This window comes from Pantherophis guttatus, chromosome 2 (genome assembly GCF_059756535.1).
Source record: "Pantherophis guttatus breed Tessera chromosome 2, ASM5975653v1, whole genome shotgun sequence".
Taxonomy (NCBI): Eukaryota; Metazoa; Chordata; class Lepidosauria; order Squamata; family Colubridae; genus Pantherophis; species Pantherophis guttatus.
This window is the reverse complement of record NC_142064.1, coordinates 288,511,175-288,534,747: the sequence shown is the minus strand read 5'-3', so window position 1 is coordinate 288,534,747 and position 23,573 is coordinate 288,511,175. Positions and strand designations below refer to the sequence as shown.

General features: G+C 41.5%; 2 protein-coding genes across 4 annotated transcripts in view; one reads left to right on the top strand and one right to left on the bottom strand.

Moving 5' to 3' along the window:
* LOC117662534 (uncharacterized) overlaps positions 1 to 13,110 on the bottom strand; it is a 28,100-nt gene extending 14,990 nt beyond the window's left edge. The window contains exons 1-8 of the mRNA XM_087885385.1: positions 12,986 to 13,110; positions 11,542 to 12,149; positions 10,418 to 10,532; positions 10,227 to 10,294; positions 7,945 to 8,074; positions 4,395 to 6,116; positions 3,023 to 3,171; positions 1,740 to 1,793 (exon numbers count right to left, since the gene is read on the bottom strand). Coding sequence (XP_087741511.1) covers positions 1,740 to 1,793; positions 3,023 to 3,171; positions 4,395 to 6,116; positions 7,945 to 8,074; positions 10,227 to 10,294; positions 10,418 to 10,532; positions 11,542 to 12,036 — 2,733 coding nt within the window. The 5' untranslated portion in view covers positions 12,037 to 12,149; positions 12,986 to 13,110. The remainder of the gene's footprint in view (positions 1 to 1,739; positions 1,794 to 3,022; positions 3,172 to 4,394; positions 6,117 to 7,944; positions 8,075 to 10,226; positions 10,295 to 10,417; positions 10,533 to 11,541; positions 12,150 to 12,985) is intronic.
* A 1,713-nt stretch (positions 13,111 to 14,823) lies between these two features.
* On the top strand, positions 14,824 to 23,573 carry LOC117662546 (uncharacterized). Of its 3 annotated transcripts, none has more exons than XM_060687503.2 (6): positions 14,824 to 15,024; positions 15,821 to 16,426; positions 16,851 to 16,965; positions 17,090 to 17,163; positions 17,729 to 17,858; positions 20,405 to 23,573. In XM_060687503.2, exons 2-6 carry the CDS (start codon positions 15,890 to 15,892, stop codon positions 22,468 to 22,470), a joined length of 2,922 nt encoding a protein of 973 aa, XP_060543486.2. In that variant the 5' UTR covers positions 14,824 to 15,024; positions 15,821 to 15,889; the 3' UTR covers positions 22,471 to 23,573. The 3 variants fall into 3 exon arrangements, with proteins under 3 accessions (XP_060543486.2, XP_060543490.2, XP_060543495.2); XM_060687507.2 differs by having other exon boundaries at positions 14,976 to 15,597; XM_060687512.2 differs by lacking the exon at positions 14,824 to 15,024 and adding an exon at positions 15,487 to 15,546.

The window sequence follows — 23,573 nt, the reverse complement described above, 5'->3', positions numbered from 1 at the left end:
TTACTAGAGGCTTGGTAGAAGGAATAAAAAATGGATATAATATGATTCCTGAGGATTGGAAGCAAGTTTTCCGAATGATTTTGACTTCAATGCAATATGTTTTTTGGGAAAGTGAATTTATGAGACATGCTCAGGCTGCTGCACTGGGGGGTGGAGCACGGACACGTTCTATTGCTCAATTATTTTTGCTCCCCTATCAAGTCCCATGTCCTGGCACAGGGGCACGTGGGGATGCTGGTTTTGGTTCTACCTCTCCTTCTGTGGCTTTACTTCAGTCTGTTACTTCCTTTTGTCCTGTGTTAACTCTCTATTTGAATAAACAACCTTTTCAACGGTTACTTGATACAGGAGCCGATGTTACTGTTATTTCATCTTTACAATGGCCTGTACAATGGCCTAAGAAGTCAGTTTCTTCTTTATGGGGTGTAGGTGGGCCCACAGCAGCCTGGCAGAGTGTGTGCAATATTCAATTCTCCACAGCATCTGGTAAGTCCTTTGCCCTGCAACCTTATATTTTGGATATTCATACTAATATTTGGGGTAGGGACCTCCTTTTTTGTTTAAATACTCAATTGATTTTGGATGATGGCTCTTCCCCTTAAGTGGCTCTCTACTGCTCCCATGTGGGTGGAGCAATGGCCCCTTATCTGCTTTACAGCAACTTGTTCAGGAACAATTAGCTGCTGGTCATATTGAACCCCCTACTAGTCCCTGGAATACTCCTGTTTTTGCTATTATTAACCTTTAAGTCCTTTTTGCAGAGACAGCTGCAGCATGAGTCTGGTCCATACCATTTGTGAAAGATTCAACATTTACTATCTGTTGCTTCGTTTACCTGGAATTATTTAACTCTTGTAGATTCTTTTTCAGATGTTCCTGTTAATGTTCATTTTTCTTGCAATAGAACCACTGACAAGACCACTAGTGAAGTATTGTCTTGCTCCTGACCCTCAGTGGCAAGGACCTGCCCTCCAATCACGTGGGGGCAAGTGAAGGCCACAACATACCAAGCTCAACAGCAATTGGCTCAAGCTGATCTACCTCAAGCTCCTGAAAGTCTAGTTGCTTCTGTTTTTGCTATTATAGCTAATTCTGTCACAATTCTTTTTTGTATTCTCTTGTCTTCTTTTGGTTCTGTTACTGCTTTGAATGACACTCAGCCTATACAATTTAATCCTAATCTCTGGGTTTGTCATGCTAATATATGTTTTTGGTTCATGGTACTAATGTCGTCCTGTACTATGAGCCTCCTATGGCTTTTGGTCAAGTTGCTTTCATACCTGATTTAATATCTTCATCTTCCTTTATTGTTTCCCAATTGAAACCATTCATTATTCTTGGTTGTTTTCTAAGGCACCAACGCAACTTAATTCTGTTCGTTGACGTTATCTTCATACTAATCAATATACCAGAAGCTTATGTTTTTGCTGTTATGTTCGCCATACTTGGCTTAACAATTGGAATGATTATGCCAAGGCTCAACACATTTTATCGAAAGTAGGGAATTATAGTTATTGTACTATATACTATTAATTCTTCTTTATATGGGCCAAATATTGTGCCTGAAATGTGTCCTGATAATTTTCCTATTTTTAACGCTTCTGATATGACTAATACTGGAAACATTTGTGCCGGCTGGCAACTAAAGGACCCTAATATATGGTTCTTTTTTGACAAATATGCAACCAACATACACCCTCAGAACTATCAATGTGCTGCTATTGGCTACTTTTCCCTACCTGTACAAATTGGCGTTTCTTCATCTTCTTCACGACAACGTTCTCCATTAGGTCCTACATGTAATGATGAAGTTATCATTGATACACAACCGTCCTCTCTAAATACTTTTGGTCATGCTGTGGCTGGAGCTATTACTGGGGTGATCACCTTAGGGGCTTAACCTGGAATAATAGCTCAAGAAAATAGACATTCTATCCTGGGCTTAACATGTCGCCTGGAGAAATCAATTAATGCCACTGCTGCTATTGTTCATGATCTCCAACATGAAATTGAGGACCTGAATCAGGATGTGCTCCAACGTTTTGCTATTGACTATTTGTTAGCACGACAAGGAGGTTTTTGTAAACTTGTTGGCCGTCGTGGATGTGCTGTTCATTTTCACTCTTTGAACAAAACCATTGAAGATGAACTTGCTAAACTCCAATCATATTTTCAGAATAATGTTCATGCTATTTCATCTCCTTTTGACTGGTTGACCAATTGGCTTCCTGATTGGTCCTGGCTTAAGCAGTTGTTTTTTTATGCTGTGATTATTATTGTCATATTAGTTGCTTGCTGTTGTTTCATTCAGTGTATTCCCTCATTAATTGCTGTTTCGTCCTGCTCCTCTTTCTCTGTCTCCTCCTCAAATGCGTTATATTCAAAAATCTTTGTTCCCTCAAAATTAAATTAAAAAAGGGGACATGTAGGAATCCGCAATCTGCACATGTGCAGGGATTTTCCTATCTTGGATGGCAAACCTCAGATAAGGAAGGTTACTTGCACGTAAGCGCCAGGAAATTACATTAGAAGATAAGACCCTAATTCTGTAAACAAGAGGAACAGGAGGAGAGGAAGTGGGATGTGTGTTAGATTTTAATTATAGCCAAATATTAGAAGTGCTTAAGCCAGCAGTAATGATTAACCTATGATTTAAGTTACCTGGAAGATTCTGTGAGCCAATGATATTCTGCCAAGTATGCTGTAACTTGAAAGTAACAAACTATATAATGTCACTATGTAAGACAATAAAGTTACCACATATATTCTCAACCTTTGTGTGTGTGGTCACTCAACAATTCTGACACCTTTGTGAAAAGAATTCTTCATCCTGAAGCCCTTCACACTCTATTTATACATATGTGACAATATTCCCATATCATGTGAGACTTTTGACTGAAAAAGGTTTCATGCTTCTGCATTCATATTGTTGTTTCAGGTTTCAATATTCTACACCGTGGATTGGATTATTTTTTAGGCATCCCAGAGGAAGTTCCCATCCTTATTTCTGTCTGTTTGGTCAGGAGGAACTGAAACAGTTTTCTGTAATGTTTCTTGATTTCATGTTGTTTTGGTCCTCACTGATTTCCAAAGGTGCCCCTTCTTGCTTGATCATTTGCAATGTCAGCACACTGGGGTCGCTTTCATTCTCATTCCACTGAGTATCCCTAACTTGGGATGAGACAGAAAACAGAGAGAAAATTATGCAAAAATTAAAAAACAAATCCTTAGTTGTCACTTTTAATTTAAATATCAGAGTTATTCAGTGGGAAAATGCAATATCACATCCCATCCCACCCTGTATACCAATAACATTTGAATTCCCCTTGAATTATAGTATTGCTTCAGTTCCCAGAATCTCTGCTGCAACATTTCTAATATTTTCTGAGGACAGAGAAGTGTAGGTTCCTCTGATAAACTGTAAACATATTAAGGAATGAGAAAAAGAGGGAAAAACAAATGACTAAGGAAAAGAAGCAAAGTTTAAACTATGAGAAATGATAGTGGATCCCACCCAAAGCCATGATTAGATGGGAAGAACAAACTGGGGAGCAGGAAATTCATTTGTAAAAAAACCACAAGAAAAACATCTTCATAAAATTGCATAGAGTAGATCTGAAAAGATTAAAATGCCAATTTTCTTGTATTTTTATTTCCAATTGGAAACCAGAATGTACAAACTTAAGGAAAAAAATGTATGGATAGGCAAGACTAGCTACCTTAAAACAGCACATTCTCATTGCTTTTGTTTTATTTGTAAATTTATCTCCCTGGAGCTATGGGTTGTGATGGTCAGACTCCAAAACTTCTATAGCAGTGCGCATGTGTGCACACGTCTATGCCGAAGCTGCCCAGCGCGCATGCACGCCCAAAATACTGCACTTCCAGTTTCAACTACTGAACTTCCGCTTTCAGCCAGCTACTCTTCCGGGTTTCTGGCACACATGTGCATGCGACGATCAGCTGGCCAGCATATGTGCTCATGTAGGAAAATGGAAGACCAGCTCCTCTAGTTTCCAGCACTACCACATGCAAAGAGGCCAGCTGATCATCACGTGCATATGCGTGTCAGAAATTCAGAAGAGGAATGGGCAACCCCGCACATGCCAGGCGACATGGCTCCACATGCCACTTTATTTATTATTTTATTTTATTTTATCAAATTTGTATACCGCCCTACTCCCGGAGGACTCAGGACGGTGAACAGCCAAGATAAAAATACAAATAACATACAAAAGTTAAAAGCTATTAAAAATAGATTAAATAATTTGGGCTCAAAAAAACTTTGGGCACGCGTGCCATAGGTTCACCATCACAGCTCTGTAGCTTCAGTATACAAAGAAGGAAATACATAGAATTTACCAATTAATTCTGGAATTTACATTGATTCTCACCCAAATGGATCTGTGTATGAGAAATTAGGTCATTGCTGATCCTGAAGCTCTTTCCAAGCTCCGTATACTTGTATGGCTTCTCTCCTGTGTGAATCCTTTTATGGGAATTAAGATTACCCCTCTGAGTAAAGCCTTTTCCACACTCCAGGCATTTATATGGCTTCTCCCCTGTGTGAGTTCTTTTATGGGAATTAAGATGACTGCTATTAGTAAAGCCCTTTCCACACTCCGGGCATTTATATGGCTTCTCCCCTGTATGAGTTCTTTTATGGGAATTAAGATGACTGCTATTAGTAAAGCCCTTTCCACACTCCATGCATATATACGGCCTCTCTCCTGTGTGAATCCTTGAATGTCTCATAAGCGAAGCTTTTTGACAGAACCCCTTTCCACAATCTACACATTCATATGGCTTCTCCCCTGTGTGGATTCTTTTATGAACAGTAAGAGATCCACTTTCACAGAAACTCTTTCCACATTCCACACATTTATACGGCTTCTCTCCTGTGTGGATCCTTTTATGAACGGTAAGAGATCCGCTTTCACAGAAGCTCTTTCCACATTCCAGACATTTATAAGGTTTCTCTCCTGTGTGGGTCCTTTTATGGGAAGTAAGAGTACTGTGGTAGCTGAAGCCCTTTCCACACTCCGTGCATTTATATGGCTTCTCTCCTGCGTGGATCCTTTTGTGGGAATTAAAATGACTGCTTTGAATAAAGGTCTTTCCACATTCCAAGCATTTATATGGCTTCTCCTCTGAATGGATCCAATTATGGGAAATAAGGTCACTGCTGTTAGTAAATGCCCTTCCACACACTCTGCATTTATATGGCTTCTCCCCCGTGTGAATCCTTTTATGACAAGTAAGATTACTGCTCTGAATAAAGGTCTTTCCACATTCCATGCATTTATATGGTCTTTTCCCTGCATGGATCATTTTATGGAAAGTAAAAGAACTATTTTGACTGAAGACTTTTCCACACTCCACACATTTATATGGCTTTTCCCCTGTGTGGATCCTTTTATGTCTCAGAAGGGATGAATTTTCACAGAACGCCTTTCCACACTCTGAACATTTGTATGGCTTCTCTCCCATGTGGATCTTTTTATGGGAAGTAAGGTGGCTGCTATTTGTAAAGCACTTTCCACACTCCATGCATTTATATGGCTTCTCCCCTGTGTGGATCCTTTTATGGGAAGTAAGATGACTGCTCTGAATAAAAGTCTTTCCACACTCCACACATTTATACGGCTTCTCCCCTGTGTGGATTCTTTTATGGGAAGTAAAGTAACTCCTTCGACTGAAGCTGTTTCCACACTCCATGCATTTATATGGCTTCTTTGTTGTGTGGATCGTTTTAGGAGAGGTAAGAGATCCAGTTCCATGAGAAGAAGTGAAAGTCCAATTGTAATTTGTTCCATTGTCTCTACATATATAATCATCTCCTTTTGTTTTGGTTGGATAATGTTCATTTACATCTAATTTACCACTGAAAAGTCTTGTACTTTCCCCAAAATCTTTGTTCATTATTTTTCCACATTCAGCAAGAAAGTCTTGCATTGGAGCATCAATGGAAGATGAACTTTCCTCGTTCCAATTATTTGACTGGCTTCTCTCCTGGGTTTCTAGTTCCATCTGTATTGCAGACTTCTCTGTTCTGTCTCCAGAGGTGTTCATTAGGAATGGTTCCCCACAATCCTCATTTTCCTTTCCATTATTACCTTCAAATGAAAATGATAGCAAAGTTAGAGAAAAGTTAGGGAAGTGCTATGAATTTTCTTAGGGGACTCTGCCAAATTCCACTATTCCAATATCTTGAACTTCTTCATGCTTGCACAGACATGGGATAGATAATAATTTCTATATTTACGACTCAGAAAACAATTGAAAAGATCTAAAACATTCTGAAAAAACCTAAAGCACCCTGAAAAGATCTATAGCTGTGATGGCGAACCTATGGCACATCTGCCCGAAGTGACATGTGGAAGCCATGTCACCTGGCACGCGTGGCATCACCCGTTCCTCTTCTGGGTTTCTGGCATGCATGCGTGCCCGATGATCAGCTGGCCTTCGTGCATGCGGCAGTGTTGGAAACTGGAAGAACTTCTGTTCTCCTGCATGACCATGTGCGCCGACCAGCTAATCGTCGCGCACGCATGCACGCCAGAAACCTGGAAGATTAGCTGGCCGGTGCACATGCACACGATGGAAACCAGAAGTTCATTTTCAGGCATGCGCATGTGCCCTGGGCAGCTCCTTTTCTGGGTTGCGGCCCAGACGAGTATGTGTTCCCTTTTTAGCACTCGGTGCTGAAAATGTTCACCATCACTGATCTATAGCATCCTTTTTCTTGATAATTATTAATACATATTCAAATCTAATCCACAGTCATCTTGTATACTTTGAATATACAAAAGTATGAAGGCTATTGCTTAATGCATTGTAAGCCGCCCTGAGTCTCCGGAGAAGGGCGGCATATAAATCTAATTTAAAAAAAAAAAAGAGGAAGAATCATGAGAAACATCCAGGAAATCAAATCAAACTTTTATTACAATCACTGACCAGGATAAGGGTGAGATACACCAATTAGTAATTTCTTTAAAATGCTAAAAATATAAAATATGTATATAAAAACAAAAATACTGGATTAAATATTAAATTATTAATTGAAATTATCTAGTAATTAATGATTATGATTACACCATAAAAGATTTAGATGAGGGCATAGAAGGTAAACTTATCAAATTTGCAGACAACACCAAACTAGGAGGATAGTCAACAGGCTCAAAAGTCAAAAGGATCTAGATCAGTGGGTCTCAACCTTCCTAATGCCGCGACCCTTTAATACAGTTCCTCATGTTGTGGTGACCCCCAACCATAAAATTATTCCATTGACCATTGAAAATATGTGTTTTCGGATGGTCTTAGGCGACCCCTGTGAAAGGGTCGTTTGACCCCCAAAGGGATCCCGACCCACAGGTTGAGAACTACTGATCTAGACAAACTTGAACACTTGTCCCTCTTCAATAAAATGCAATTAAGTGCGGAGAAAAGTAAAGTTCTACACTTAGGCAAGAAAAAACAAATGCACAAGTATAGAATAAGTGGCACATGAATGGACAACAGTAACTGTGAGAAGGATTTAGGATTCCTAGGGGGCACCACTTAAATATGAACCAACAGTGTATGAGCAACAGTGTGTTAAGCTACCAAAAAAGCCAACACAATCCTGGGCTGCATCAACAGAGGAATAGTATCAAGATCATATGAAGTAATAATACTGCTATATATTGCTTTAGAAAGACCACACTTTGAATATGCATCCAATTGTGGTCCCCATGATAAACGCAACAAAGATTATTAGGGGGTTGGAGGCTAAAACGTATGATGAATTTAAAATTCAGCAGATGAGAAATGGTACAGGAAACATCAAAGCAGGGAGCCATGACCTCTTTCCTCCCAGAGGACATATATGATGAGAAATAGTTGATGCCATCTAATTACAGAATGTTTCCCAAATTCTCTGATTATGGAGTACCAAACCCTTACCCAGAGAGGCCATGTTCCTATAATTTTCCAGCATGACTTCCCAATGCAATGTTTTTTGGTGAGCATCCAGCTGAGACCACTCCTCCTCGGAGAAATGCACAGCCACCTCCTCGAAGGACAGAGGACCTTTCTGAACAAAGAAAAAGAAGAACAAAACAATCTGAGGAGGATTTGTAAGATCTGTCCCATGGTCTAGAAATGCCCGAAGGAAAGCTATGGGCCAAGTTAAATGTCTGTGCTTGGTCGAATTCCAAGCTTTAGGTGAGAAAATGGACAGAGCCTAAAGTCTTTGACTAAAGAAATATTTCAGGCAGGTTTTATCAACTTGATTGATTCTAATAAAGGAGAATATTTGTAGCTCAAGGTTGAAATGAGGGGTTCTTAGGGCTCTCTGAGCTTGGTTGTTTTCTTGTAGACATTTCATTACCCAAACTACTGTAAATAACATCATCAGTGCTGGTGAAGATGTTACCTAGTTTGATAATTAAACATCTGCAAGAAAACAACCAAGCTCAGGGGCCACCAAGGACCCCTCGCTGATTGATTCTGCAGCACTTTCAGGCAGGGCGGATTTGATTTAAATCGAGTTGATTTAAATCACAATTTAAATCATGATTTAAATCACTAGTAAAAAGGCTTGATTTAAATCAACTCGATTTAAATCATAATTTTTAAAGAGCAATTGTCATGTCCGCTACTCCTTTGACCCACTGTTGACTCACCGATAGTCCCAGTGTTGCAGAATATACAGCCTCATGCTACATAACTAAGCTCCATTTCATGCTGAATAAACTAAATTATTTATGTATCTTAAATAGAAAACTATCTTACGATAGATTTTTATCCCAAAAGTTTTTTATTAAAATAAATTCGATAAAAATCAAAAAAATCCGATTTAAATAAAAAAAATCCGATTTAAATAAAAAAAATCCAATTTTTTTGATTTTTTTAAAAAAATCATTGATTTTTATCCACCTTGCTTTCAGGGCCATTCAGTGAAAGGTTTCCTTCTGGATTGATTGAGTGATCTGTCTATCTGCTTGCCTAATTATCTATTGGGGAAATTGGGGGAATTCTTTCCAGAATTCCAGGAAACTGCTGGCTTAGGGTATCCCCAAAAGGATCAGTTCTATCCATATTCATCATCTTCATGAAAATGCTGGAAGATCTGGCCTTTACTTTGCAAGTCTTATCTGGCCCACTTTCATTGGATTTTAACAGTCTGCATAATCATTTAATCAGATGGGCTTATATTTCTTATCACTCATTGTGAACAGGGCATTTTAAAAATGTGAGTATTTAGTTACTTTTGAACATCGTTCAATTTCAAGTTAAAGAATAAGCAAAAGAATCGGGGTGAAATTCAGCAGATTCTGACAGGTTCTGGAGAACCAGTAGCGGAAATTTTGAGTAGTTCGGAGAACCGGCAAATACTACCTCTGGCTGGCCCCAGAATGGGGTGGGAATTTTGCAATATCCTTCCCCTGCCACGCCCACCAAGCCACACCATGCCCACCAAGCCATGCTCACAGAACCAGTAGTAAAAAAAATTAAATTCCATCACTGAAAAGTTTAGCAATTTTTATGTATGATAATGCTGCTCTGATCCATTGAGGCATTTTTTAAAAAAATTAAATGTTATAAAGTAGGGAGGGTAGCTAGTGCAGAGAGATTCCTAATAAGAATCTCAAAAGTTGAAATAACAAAACAATGCATCTCAAACACAGACTTTAGAAGAAGCTAACCTGGCTGAATCTTGAAGATTCAATATTTGAATCTTCTATTCCCCTATCTGTTTTGCTCAGGAAAAAAAAGAAAATATCCAAGTCAAAAGATATGGAAAAAAATAGGAGAAATTGTTATGTACTATCTGACTTCCCAAAGGAAAGGGAGAATACAAATCTAATAAAATAAGAGCCTTGGTGGCACAGCAGACTAGAGTACTGTTAAAGTACTGTTAACTAGCACCAGCTGCCTGCAATTACTGCAAGTTCAAATCTCACCAGGCTCAAGGTTGACTTAGCCTTCCATCCTTTCGAGGTAGGTAAAATGAGGACCCGGATTGTGGGGGCAATAAGCTGACTTTGTATAAAAAAAAAAGAACACCGCTTAGGGGGGCCCGAAAGCCCTACCAAGCAGGTATATACAAAAGTATGAAGGCTCTTGCTTAACCCACTGTAAGCTGCCCTGAGTCTCCGGAGAAGGGCAGCATATAAATCGAATCAATCAATCAATCAATCAATCAATCAATCAATCAAATAAAATAAATTTCCCGCTCTTACTTGAGTTTCAGCTGTTTCATCCACTGTTTCAGCATTACCATAAAGACCACACATCATTCTATGTTTCACTGTGAGGAAGACAGAATTTTAAAATGCATACTTGAAGGAATAGGTAGGAATATTCTATAGGACAAAACATAAAGAAGAAGAGAAAGAGAATTTCTCTGGGGAATGGGAGAACCTTAGTTTACCTTCTGAGGTGTTCTGACTTGGATCTTCCTGAAGGATCCTCCTGGAAAACAGCTCCTGAAAGGGATTTGATGGATTCCTCCTTCCCTCAGGATCTCTGATCTCCATATTGAAGGACTTAGGAGGCAGGAGAGAAAAAAAAGAATTAATGGAATTAATCAAACAACATGAAATAGATTCTTTTTCTCCAAACATAACTTCAAAGCCCTCAATGACATCAATGATGCTGGAAAGAAAGTAATAGTTATGCCAAATATAACTTCCAAAATGGATAAGGGCTGTAAAGCACTGTAAAGCAGTATATAAGTTTAAGTGCTATTGCTATAATGGAACAATAACTACAAAAATTAATGAAACAAATCCATGTATTATGAAAGCCAAGAAAAGTGTGGTATGGAAGATTGAAAAATTCAATCACATACTTTAGTCCCGTGATGGGGAACCTATGGCATGCGTGCCACAGGTGGCATGTAGAGCCTTCTCTGCCGGCACGCCAGCCGTTGCCCCAGCCCAGCTCCACCGTGAATGCGCATGTGCCTCCTGCCGGCCAGCTGATCTTCAGTTCTCTGCCATGCATGCATGGGGCACATGCGCGGGGGACACTCGCATTGCATTTTGAGGGTTTGTGCGCATGCGCAAGCCCCCCCACACGCCCCGTTTTGGGCCTGGAAGTTCTCCTGCACTAACCTGGAAGCCAAAAAATATCCAGGAGCCTGGATAGCTCAACAGACAGAGCTCTGTAATTTAAGACCAGCTGTCTGCAATTAAAGTAAGATCGAATCCCACCAGGCTCAAGGTTGACTCAGCCTTCCATCCTTTCTAAGGTAGGTAAATTGAGGACCCAGTTTGTGGGGGCAATAAGCTGACTTTGTATAAATATACAAAAGTATGAAGGCTATTGCTTAACGCATTGTAAGCCGCCCTGAGTCTTCGGAGAAGGGCGGCATATAAATCAAATAAAAAAAAAATGGGTGAAGGGGGAGCGGGGTGCATGCGCAGGACGACACTCGCATTGCATTTTGTGGGTGAGCACGTGCGCTTTGGGCACTCGGCACAAAAAAGGTTCACCATCACTGCTTTAGTCTCTTCAAACCCTTTCTGGCCTGTCTAGATGAAGGTCTCTCACCTGCAACTCTGCCTGCTCCTTCTGGTCTCCTTCCTGACTCAGGAGAAAGCCTTCCGCCAGGGCCACCGCCTGGGAGCTGGTCTCTGCTCCACACTCCCTCACCCAGCTCTCCATCTGCAGGGGCAAAAGGACCAGGAGCTGCTCCAGAACAACCAGGTCCAGTATCTGGGCTTTGGTGTGCTTTTCTGGTTTCAACCATTGCCTACAAAAGCCGTGGAGTCGGCTGCAAAGACCTCGGGGACCCTCAGCCTCCAGGTATTGGATGAAATTCCAGGGCTGAACTTCTGAAGGGAGGGTGGTTTCCTCCTCCATGATCTTCTGCCCAGTTCTTGTCCAGATCTCCCCACAGCTCCCAGGCTGAACAGCAAAAAGGCCTTTTCCAGTTCCCCGACTTGCTAAAAGTTGTGTCTGCATTTTTTCTCTTTCCTGAAAGGCAACTCCAAATGGGTCCGACTCCAAAGAATCTTGCGGATCTCCAAATGCTTTTTCATTCATAGGACTGATCCTGTATCCACAGGAATGACAGCAGAAAGAGCTTTTCAGCTCATTTTCCCCAAGAGATAATAATTTTGTATGCCAAGAAGTTCAAATGAGTCCAATTTGTGTATCTGAGATGGAAAACAAAATTAATTCCAAGAATTAGAAGGTGTAGATTTAACTATTGAACAACACTCATCCGCATGGAGTGAAATATTATTTCTGATCTGTTGTAGGCTTGGAGTGAGGTTTTGTGTGTGTGAATTTCTTTCGCTGTGTGTGCATGTCTCTCTGTGTAGCAAAAATATGGTATTAATTTCCATCAAGCACTTGGATTGCCCAATAAATCAATTTTCTTACTTCTTCTAGCTCCTTTTTTAAAACCTAGATCTATATTTAACTTCAAGGCAGGTTCACACAACCTGCCAAACCCCAAAAAGGTGAACAAACCATGAAAATCAGTTCACAGCCAACGAAGTGTCAGGAGATGGAACCTGGCTGAGGATGCCCCGTTTCCCTTCTTCAGGGTGTCCTTTGGAGAAGAGCCTCTTTGGAGTCTCCCTCTGACACCCAGGCGGATTCACACAACCTTCCAGGAGCCCCAAGGAGCTCATCCCAGCGCAGGGCCGAGGTCCCCCCGAGTAGGGCCGGGAAGGAGGCAGCTGGAGGGGCCGCCCCGCTTCTCTCTCCCTCCGGAGACAGGGAGCCTGGTGCGAATCCTGCCTCCTCCTCACCCGGCTTCTCTCCCCTCCTGCTGGGACCCTCCTCTCCCCCAACTCGGACTCTTCCCCGGACACGGGGCGGCTGGGGAGCCCCGGTTCTTCTTCTGCTGCTGCTCCGGAGCTCCCTTTCCCGCCCTGCAGGGAGAGGGCAGCTGGGGAGCATGGGACCCGGGGTTGCAGCCGGAGGAGGGCCGGACGAGGGTCTCTCCCTCCTCCGCCTCCCTTTACACGGGAAGAGCCCCCACCTCATCCGGGGCACGTCTGGATCTCCCCCCGCCAGACTCTCCCGCAACCTCTCCGCCTCCTGCGGAGCCCCAGGGGTTAAGGGGAGTGAGTGCGGAGTCCTAGAGCGGCAATCGTTTGTGACGTCACTTCCTTCCCAGCCTCCTCTGGAATGGCAGCTGTGACGTTCGCCCTCCAGAGGGCCAATGGGGAAGCTCCTGGTGTTACCTTCTCTTGGCAGAAGGCGCCCCCTGGAGGATGCTGGGCGAAGTGCCAGGATTTCCCCCCAAAGGGCGGGAAAGAGGCGCTGCACCATTAGGGGAGGGAAAGGGCAGGGATGATGGGCATGGGAGTAGGAAGAAAGGGGTTTCTCATTTTTAGCCTGTCTGAGAAAGGTGGCAACGCCTCCCGAGGGAGGAAAGATTTTCGGATTAGGAAAATAAGAGATTTCCATCGGTTTTTATTCCTTTAGTTCGATATATGCAGTTGTCCTTCTCGGCTCTGGGTGCCTAAGAATAATTGGCAAAACCAAATGGCTGCCTGAAGCAAGGAAAATAATGCTGGGGGGGAAGGGGGAAGAAATATCAAAAGAAAATCAATTCCAAAATGAAGAACAAAACTGAGACTTTGACTCCTTGCTGTCACCAACATCTCCTTCCTTAGCAGCCCCATCTTCTCTCCTGCCTGAGCTGTGCAGCCTGTGCAGCAGGCCTTGACCCAGATCTACTGTTTTGGCTCCTCCGGCCGGCATCAGTCTTGAGTGCTGTAAAGCAAGTGGAAAGGATGGGAAGGGTTGCATGCTGTGTTTCCAAGAAATTTCCATTTTTCTGATTTGGGCTTCCCTGCCTGTGTCCCGCCAGCCCCATCTTCCTCCATTTCAGGCCAGAGTTTGCAACAACCACAAGACACAAGCTATGTTTCCAAGAGAGGCTTCAGGTCCTCTTTTTCTGCCATTTCTGACAGGATTTGGCCCCTTTTGAGGCATCCTCCAATCTCTGCTCAGACTTCAGGGCGGCTGTTCTTGAGGGAAATGAGTTCCTGGATCTCATTTCTGGATCCTCCAGAAAGATTTTACTCCATCTTCACACATGTTTCTGAATACGAAGGAGAGGAAGATTTATATTGACTGTTTCCTAAAATGATTTGATTGCTTATTTGTACCCTATGACTATCATTAAGTGTTGTACTTTATGATTCTTGACGAATGTATCTTTTCTTTTATGTGTCAGACTTCGATGCTATCTCAAAATAAATGAATTTCCAAACTGCCAATCTTTAAGGAAATCTTCTCTTTATTCGAGCACAGCAACCAGATCATGATTCGATGCGGACAAGACTGACCTTTTGCCCCCCAATCCCTCCCTTTCCGATCCCCAATTATCTGCTTCTCATTGGCTATCTTCCAAGTCATTCTCCTGACTTCTTGTCTTGTCATTTCACAGGAATGTCCCCCTCCCCCCCTTCATTTCCACGGAGACCGAGCTTCAAAGGGATTTAGCAGGCAAAAGTCCAGGGCTTATCTTCCTTTCTATGTCAGCGGTGAGATGCTGACCATCATGCACACCGAGAGCATATGCACCAAGACAAATTCCTTGTATGTCCAATCACACTTGGCTAATAAAGAATTCAATTCAATTCAAAGACGGGGAAGCTGCCACCACTGGAGATGCTGCCGCCTTTCTCAGACAGGGAATCATTGTGAGTGGGCTTTCTTCTACTCCCATACCCATGATCCCTGCCCTCCCTTCAGCCAAGATGCGCTTCCCTCCCCCAAACCTCCATTCAGTCCTCTTTCCAGCCCTTGCAGGGTCTCCTAGCATTGCAAGGAAAATCCACCAGGGGGCACCCTCTGCCAAAAGAAGGGAACACCAAAGGCTTCCCCGATGGGTCACTGGAGGGCGAACCTCACGGTTGGCTTTCCAGAGGAGGCTGCGATGGGAGTGACGTCACAAACCCTTGCCGCTCTAGGACGGTGCACTCGCTCTCCTTAACCCCTGGGGCTCCGCAGGAGGCGGAGAGGCTGCGGGAGAGTCTGGCGGGGGGAGATCCAGACGTGACCCGGGTGAGTTGGGGGCTCTTCCCAGGCAAAGGGAGGCGGAGGAGGGAGAGACCCTCGCCCGGCCCTCCTTTGGCTTCAATCCCGGGTCCCATGCTCCCCAGCCGCCCTCTCCATGCAGGGGGAAGCGGAGCTCCAAAGCAGCACCAGGAGAAGAACCGGGGATCCCAGGAAGGCGGCGGGGATCCGGGGCTCCCCAGTCGCCCCATGTCCGGGAAAGAGCCCGAGTGGTGGGAGAGGCGAGTCGGCCTTGCGGAGGCCCCGCAGGAGAGGAGAGAAGCCGGGCCAAGAGGAGGCAGGATTCGCACTAGGCTCCCCGAGGGTCCGATCCTGTCTTCGGAGTGGGAAAGAAGCGGGGCGGCCTCTCCAGCTGCCTCCTTCCCGGCCCTGCGCTTGGATGGCCCGCTTGGGGCTCCGGATTGTGTGAACCTGCCTGCGTGTCGGTGGGAACCTCGGCTCTTCTCCAAAGGACATCCTCAGCTAGGGTCATTTCCTGCCGTTTTATTGGATGTGAATTGAACTTTCATGGTTTGTTCACCTTTTTGGGGTTTGGCAGGTTGTGTGAACCCTGCCTTGGAGGTAAATATAGATCTAGGTTTTAAAAAGGAAGCCATTTCTTGTAAGGAAAAATATTGCACCACCCTCGCACAATTACACACATGTGTGCATGAAATAGGACCTGCTGAATGCCGCTGCAATCCTATTCCAGTTTACAAAAATACTTTCTTCCACAGGGACGACTGTTGCTCCATCGTTAAATTCTCCACTTTCTAATTCTTGGGATTTTTCCTTTGCATCTCAGGTACAGAAACTGGAAACCGTTTGGACTTCATCACGAGTAAAATGATCTCTTGGGGGGGAAAAGACCTGAATGGCCACCTGTGATCATTGCAGTGACTGTAGGATCGGTCCTATAATCGAAAAGGCATTTGGAGCTCCACAACATCCTTTGGACCCAATTGGAGTTACATTAGAAGACAGAGACAGAATGGAGACACAACTTTTAGCAAGTGAGAGAACTGGAAAAGGCTCTTCTGCTGTTCAGTTTGGGACCTGTGGGGAGATGTGGGCAAGAACTGGGCAGATCATCCTGGAGGAGGAAACCATAATCTCTTCAAAAATTCAGCCCTGGAACTTCAGAAGCCTCCAATACCAGGAGGCTGAGGGTCCCCGAGGACTTTGCAGCCGACTCTACAATTTTTGTAGGCAATGGCTGAGACCAGAAAAGCTCACCAAAGCCCAGATGCTGGACCTGGTTGTTCTAGAGCAACTCCTGGCTCTTCTGCCCCCAGAGATGGAGAGCTGGCTGCGGGAATGCGGAGCAGAGACCAGCTCCCAGGCGGTGGCCCTCGCAGAAGGCCTCCTCCTGAGCCAGGCAGAGGAGGAGAAGGAGCAGGTCGAGTTGCAGGTGAGCGAACTTTGTCTCGGACTCCAGAAGGGAATAAAGAATGGGTTTGAATTCTTCACCCTTCCTTCCAGACATCTCTGGCATTCAGTTGGAGACATTTTACTAATTATTTTTTTAATCTACTTTTATTAAAAAAAAGTTAAAATACGAAAAGAAAAAAAGAACAAGCATTAAAAAGAAAGAAGTACATTAAAAAAGACTAACACATATATACACATATTGTCCTCCCTAGTTGAATGCTGATTGATCTATTATAACAATATTAATATTGAGATTTTACTAATTTTTGTAGGACATTGTTCCAATCACTTCTCCCTCAGCCTCACTGATGGATATTGGGAACTTTGATATTGTGTTCATAGAACAAGAATCCATGTTGTTTGATGTCAGTTAATTCTTCTTTTCTTCTTCCTCCTATTTCAAGTCCTTCTCTGTGGAGATCAGAGATCCTGAGGGAAGAAGTAATCCATCAAATCCCCATCAGAAGCTGCTTTTCAGGAGGAACCCTCAGGAAGACCCAAGCCAGGTTACCTCAAAAGGTAATGACGGTCTCCCATTCCCCAGAGAGATCCCTGCTATCTTATCTTCTTTTTGTCTTCTCTTCTGTAGAATACCGACTCCTATTTTGTTAATTGTGTATTTTAATATCTGTCTTCCTCACAGAGAAACATAGAATGAAATTTTCTGATCTTTACGGTGGAGCTGAAACAGTGGTTGAACCGCCAACTGAAATAAGAGTAAGAAAACAATTTATTAAATTTGTATTCTCCCTTTCCTTTAGAAAATCATACTAGTGTATACAGCACTGTCTCCTTCCATTATTCCTTCTTGTTTTGGCTTGGATATTTTCTTGTTCTTGAGCATAAAAGATTCAAATTGATACCATAAGCCTTTTGCTGAAATGCTAGAAAGAATTCAGTCCCCCACCCCCCCAGTTTCCTTCTGGAAACACAGGAAGGATTGGAGTCAGTGGTAGATAGGGTTTCCAAGGCCCATCTTCAAGTGCCTCTGGACCATCAAAATCTTTGACAAGATATTAGATGATATAGATAATAGATAGCTCCAGAAGGAAAGTGGTGTTATTCACTGAATGGCCTGAATGTGTACCAGAATCAATTAAATTGATAACACCTGCCCAAAATATTTCTTCAGTCACTGCCTTTTGGCTCTGTCCTCTTTCCCAACACTACTTTAGAATCCTACCAAGCACGTAGTGCATATCTTTGCTTTGGGAACTTGTGAACAACGGTGCAGATGCTGCATATTCTCCTGGACCTATTCTGTTTTTTTCCCCTGTTCAAGGAGGGTCTTGTGTCCTTTGAGGAGGTGGCTGTGTATTTCTCCAAGGAGGAGTGGTCTCAGTTGGATCCTGACCAAAAAATGCTCCATTTAGAAGTCATGCTGGAAAATCATAGGAATGTAGCCTCTTTGGGTAAGAATATGCCAGAAATTTTATAGGAATAAAAACAAGACAAATTTTGAAGAGGAAATAAAGAAGATAGAGTAATGAACAGGGTGGATAAAAATCAATGATTTTTTTTAAAAAATAAAAAAAATCGGATTTTTTTTTTATTTAAATCAGATTTTTTTTTAATTTTTATTGAATTTATTTTAATAAAAAACTTTTGGGGTAAAAATCTATCATAAGATAGTTTTCTATTTAAGATACATAAATAATTTAGTTTATTCAGCATGAAATGGAGCTTAGTTATATAGCACAAGGCTGTATATTCTGCAACACTGGGACTATCAGTGAGTCAACAGCGGGTCAAAGGAGTAGCAGAGATGACAGTTGCTCTTTAAAAATTATGATTTAAATTGAGTCGATTTAAATCAAGTCTTTTTACTAGTGATTTAAATCATGATTTAAATCGACTCAATTTAAATCAAATCCACCCTGGTAATGAATAAGAAAAAAGTATGATAAAATTAAAAAATCATAGGAATGGCGCCTATGGGTAAGGGGTTTGCTTCTCCCCAATATAGTGTTTTGGAAGACATTCTGTAGTTAGATGCCATCAGCTACTTCTTTATTTTACTGATTTTATTAAAAATATCCGAATAAGAACAGTGCAAATACTGAAGCAGAAATAAAGAAGATAAAGTAAAGCGAATAAGAAAAAAAAATAAAGAAAGAAGGGAAAAGGAAAAAAAAGAAAAAATATGAAAAAGTAATAAAAAAGTGGCTTCCAATCTTCTTCATAGCAGTTATAAGTGCAATTATATTATAGCCTTTATCGCTTAAGGTTACATCATCATTTCTTTTCCAAAATGTATCCTTTGTACTCTTCAAACCCATAAATCACAAACTGAGGTGTTTTTTTTTTCAGCAAAAAGCCCATCGGGCTTTTTAGTCACTTATAAATGTAGATATTATTCTTTCTCAGATCAAAGAACTCAATCTAGCCATCTCTGTTAATTCTGTCATCTTCAACCATTCCTCCATTGTAGTTTTTTCAGAGTCCTTCCATCTTTATGAATATACTAGCATTGCTGCAGTTACCATAGTTAACACTCTTCTGTTTTCTAGCTGTTGGTTTATTAGTACCAACAAAGTGTTCTAATTTCAGTTCTGTATTGATCTTTAAAATTGTTTACATCAATCCGAAATTTTCTAGCTTTCCAGATTATTACATAATGTAAATTTCACTCCTTTCAACCACATGTTTTCCCAGTGTTACACTTATATGTTATGACAAAACCTCTTTGCCCATTTTATCATACATTTTAACCTGTTTATAGATTTTAGGATTACATGTTCATCCTTTCTTCACAATTATGATTCAAAGTATGAAGGCTATTGCTTAACGCATTGTAAGCCGCCCTGAGTCTCCGGAGAAGGGCGGCATGTAAATCAAATTTTTTTTAAAAAAAATTCTTATGTTGTTGAATACCATAGGTACTTTTATCTACCTTGAATTTTTCTGATGATAATATGAAAACAACTGACAACTATATCCTTCTGCTGTCAGTTGCTCTCTTGCTTTATTTGGTATTTTCCTTGTTCAAGTTCTAACAGCTCTCGCCATATTATCTATTTGTCTCTGCCTATTGCTTTTTTTCTGTAAAATGTCTCTTGTGCCAAGAGCCATCAAGGTGTTTTCGGACAGAGTCTGGGTTTACATCTGTCCCATAGTCTCAAATTTTCTAACATCATGGTCTTTAAAATCTAGATTAATCCTGACTTTATTGTAACATAGATATCCATGCCATCCAAATCTTAGGTCATGCACTTCTACTTCTAAAATTATTTCTCAGCAATTCCCAATCTTTCATTCAAACCACACAACAGGCCGCAAAGTAGTTTCAAATCGGGCAGACCAAAATCCTCCTGTTTCCTCTGCATCTTGGAGTATTTGATATTCAATCTGTAGCTTTTCCCTTGCCATACAAATCTAGACTTATCGTTCTACCATTGCTTAAATGCTACATCACTTGTCCAAATATGTATTGCTTGAAACAAAAGCATCATTCTAGGCCACACATTCATTTTTGTCACAGAAATATTCTCCAACAAGGACAACTTTAATTACTCCTGTCTTAATATACCCTAACCCTTAACATCAATTCTATTTGATTTTCTGTTTCATATTTTTGGTTAACATTTTCTTTTCATTTTAAAGGCAAAACTCACTAAAATACCAAGTTTTTTTAATTTGAACAAATAGTACAGCAACAAAGAGTAAAAGAAAGATAGTTTGGGTGGGAAGAAAAAGTCTTGTTTCGAAATTGATTTAGTTCCTGCAAGTCTCTGCTGGAATTGGCCTCTCCAATAATTATTAGATTTTGCCTAATAGTTCCTCAGATGTTTACATGATTCTTCCTTAACTCAAAGCTGACTCTGGGTGAAATATGTATGGATAATTATAAACAAACATACTATAATATATTGGAATCTGCCAAAATATCATAGGACTTATACACTGTGATCTTTTCCCCTAAATTAGTTAGCATTTTCATTTCTCTTTTCCTTTGAAGGTAATAATGGGCAAGAGAATAAAGATACTGAGGAACCATTTCAAGTATTCAATGCTGGAGATGAAACACAGAAATCTGAAATTCAAATGGAAATAGAAAATCATGAAAGAAACCAGACAAATAATTGGAATCTGGAAAGCTCATCTTCCATTGATGCTCAGATGCAAGATTTTCTTGTCCAACAAGGAAAAATAAAGAAAAATGTAAACCTATTGAAAGACAAATTAGATGTAAATGAACACGATCCAACAGAAATCAAAAGAGAAGATTATATATCCAGAGACAATGGAAACAATTACAATTGGACTTTCACCCTTCCTCATGAAAATGGGTCCCTTATATCTTGTAAAAAGACCCATACAGAAGAGAAGCGATATAAATGCTTGGAATGTGGAAAGAGCTTCAGAAGAAGCAGTCAAGTTACTTCCCATAACTGGATCCACACTGGGGAAAAGCCATATAAGTGCATGGAATGTGGAAAAAGTTTCAGTGAGAGCCGTTCCCTTACATCTCATAAATGGATCCATACAGGGGAGAAGCCATATAAATGCAGACAGTGTGGAAAGGGGTTTGGTGAGAATGCATCCCTCGTGAAACATAAAAGGATCCACACAGGGGAGAAGCCATATAAATGTGCGGAGTGTGGAAAGAGTTTTATTCAGAGCAGTCATCTTTCTTCCCATAAAAGGATCCACACAGGGGAGAAGCCATATAAATGTAGAGAGTGCGGAAAGGGCTTTTCCAATAGCAGTCATCTTACTTCTCATAAAAGGATCCACACAGGAGAGAAGCCATACGAATGCACAGAGTGCGGAAAGAACTTTACAAACAGCAGCCAACTTATTTCCCACAACTGGATCCACACAGGGGAGAAGCCATATAAATGTTTGGAGTGTGGAAAGAGCTTTACTAATAGAAGTCAACATACTTCTCATAAAAAGATCCACACAGGAGAGAAGCCATATAAATGTGTGAAGTGTGGAAAATCTTTTACTAATAGCAGTCAACTAACTTCCCATAACTGGATCCACACAGGGGAGAAGCCATATAAATGTCTTGAATGTGGAAAAGGCTTCTGTCGAAGGAGTTCCTTTACTTCTCATAAAAGGATCCACACAGGGGAGAAGCCATATATGTGCAGAGAGTGTGGAAAGGGCTTTACTAACAGCAGTCATCTTACTTCCCATAAAAGGATCCATACAGGGGAGAAGCCGTATAAATGCATGGAGTGTGGAAAGAGCTTCTGTGAAAATGGGTCCCTTATGAGACATAAAAGGATCCATACAGGGGAAAAGCCGTATAAATGCATAGTGTGTGGAAAGGGTTTCTGTGAAAATGGGTCCCTTATGAGACATAAACGGATACACACAGGAGAGAAGCCGTATAAATGCATAGAGTGTGGAAAGGGTTTTTGTGAAAACGGGTCCCTTATGAGACATAAAAGGATCCACACAGGGGAAAAACCATATAAATGTGTGGAATGTGAAAAGGGCTTCAGCCAACAGAGTAAACTTATTTCCCACAAAAGGATTCACACAGGGGAGAAGCCATATAAATGTCTGGAGTGTGGCAAGATTTTTATTCAGAGCAGTCACCTTGCTTCCCATAAAAGGATCCACACAGGGGAGAAACCATATAAATGCAGAGAGTGTGGAAAGAGCTTTATTCATAGTGGTTCTCTTACATTCCATAAAAGGATCCATTTGGGGGAGAAGCCATATAAATGTGGGGAGTGTGGAAAAGGTTTCTGTGAAAATGCATCCCTTATGAAACATAAAAGAATCCACACAGGGGAGAAGCCATTTAAATGTATGGAGTGTGGAAAGGGCTTCTGTGAAAATGGGTCCCTGCTGAGACATAAAAGGATCCACACAGGTGAGAAACCATATAAATGCAGAGAGTGTGGAAAGAGCTTCCGTCATAGTGGTTCCCTTACTTTCCATAAAAGGATCCACACGGGGGAGAAACCATATAAATGTTTTGAATGTGGAAAGAGCTTCAGGCGGAGCAATGACCTAATTTGCCATACCCAGATCCATTTGAAAGAGAATATATGTAAATTTTAGATTTAGTGTTATAGCTACGGACATTCTTCTAGTTATAAACTTTTGAGTTACAAACTTTTAATTATACAAATAAACCTGCAACTCCAACATAAAAGGTCCCAGAAGGCTAGAGAAGGTGGGAAAGGGTTAGTTTAGGGTGCTGTCAAGTTTTGAGGTCGTCTCAAATAAATTGCATTTCAAACAAAGTCTTTGAAGGAAAACTATTAAGCACAACATTCTAGACCCGACTCCATTGAAGCCAACACTGACTTCCAGACCCCAAACCCTCCCTTTCTGTTCCCCACTCCCCTGCACTCATTGGCTATCTACCAAATCATTCTACCCCTAATCTACCGCTCCAGCTCAAAGGAATTTCCCCCCTCCCATCCCATCTCCTAGGGGATATTATCTCCAGGGAAAATAAGTAGGTGAAAAGTCAAACGTCCCTTTCCAGACGCCTCCGCTTCTCCTTCTTATATCAGCACTAGAGTAAATGCAGCTTGAAGTGCTGACAGGTGCATTGCATATGTATGTGATGTGCTTTAATCCTTTCCTGCCTCTTTGATTGCTTACTGTTCATTGTTTAGTAGTTTGGTGACTGTCTGGTGTGACCTGTAGGTTCTAAATGTGTGGAATTAAACTCGAGTGATAATGGGGAAGGGAGTAATGCAAACAGCTCCAATCCATGATGATCCAATTAAGATGGAGATGCTGAAGAAAATAGAGTGGGGGAAGATAAGGAATGTGGCATGTTCTTATTGTATGGATTACCGTAATGATCATTAAGAACACAGGGAAGATTGTAGAACATGTAAAAGGTTCATGTGCCTATGCAATCCACAGTAACCAAAAGGAGTGGAAAAGTGACGGAAGAGATAAAGAAGCTACTCAGCATATGGAGTGACGATAGCATCAGTGATGTGTGCTTCTGAGCTTAATGCTGATCCAGGAGAAGGCTTAGAGCAGGGGTCTGCAACCTTAAACGCTCAAAGCCATTTGGACCTGTTTCCCACAGAAAAGAAAACACCGGGTGCCACAAAACCTTTCCCGTACCTGACTATTTCCTGAGAGGCCGCAGAATTAGCATATGTAGTTGAATTAAATGCTTTGTTTTTCTTCTAAAA

Bases quoted from the DNA above. Each gene is read 5' to 3' on its own strand.
- LOC117662546 (XM_060687503.2), top strand. From the start codon at position 15,890: ATGGCCACCTGTGATCATTGCAGTGACTGTAGGATCGGTCCTATAATC. The intron at 16,966-17,089 runs GTAATGACGGTC...TCTTCCTCACAG, and splicing joins AAGCCAGGTTACCTCAAAAG to AGAAACATAGAATGAAATTT. The intron at 17,164-17,728 runs GTAAGAAAACAA...CCCCTGTTCAAG, and splicing joins AACCGCCAACTGAAATAAGA to GAGGGTCTTGTGTCCTTTGA.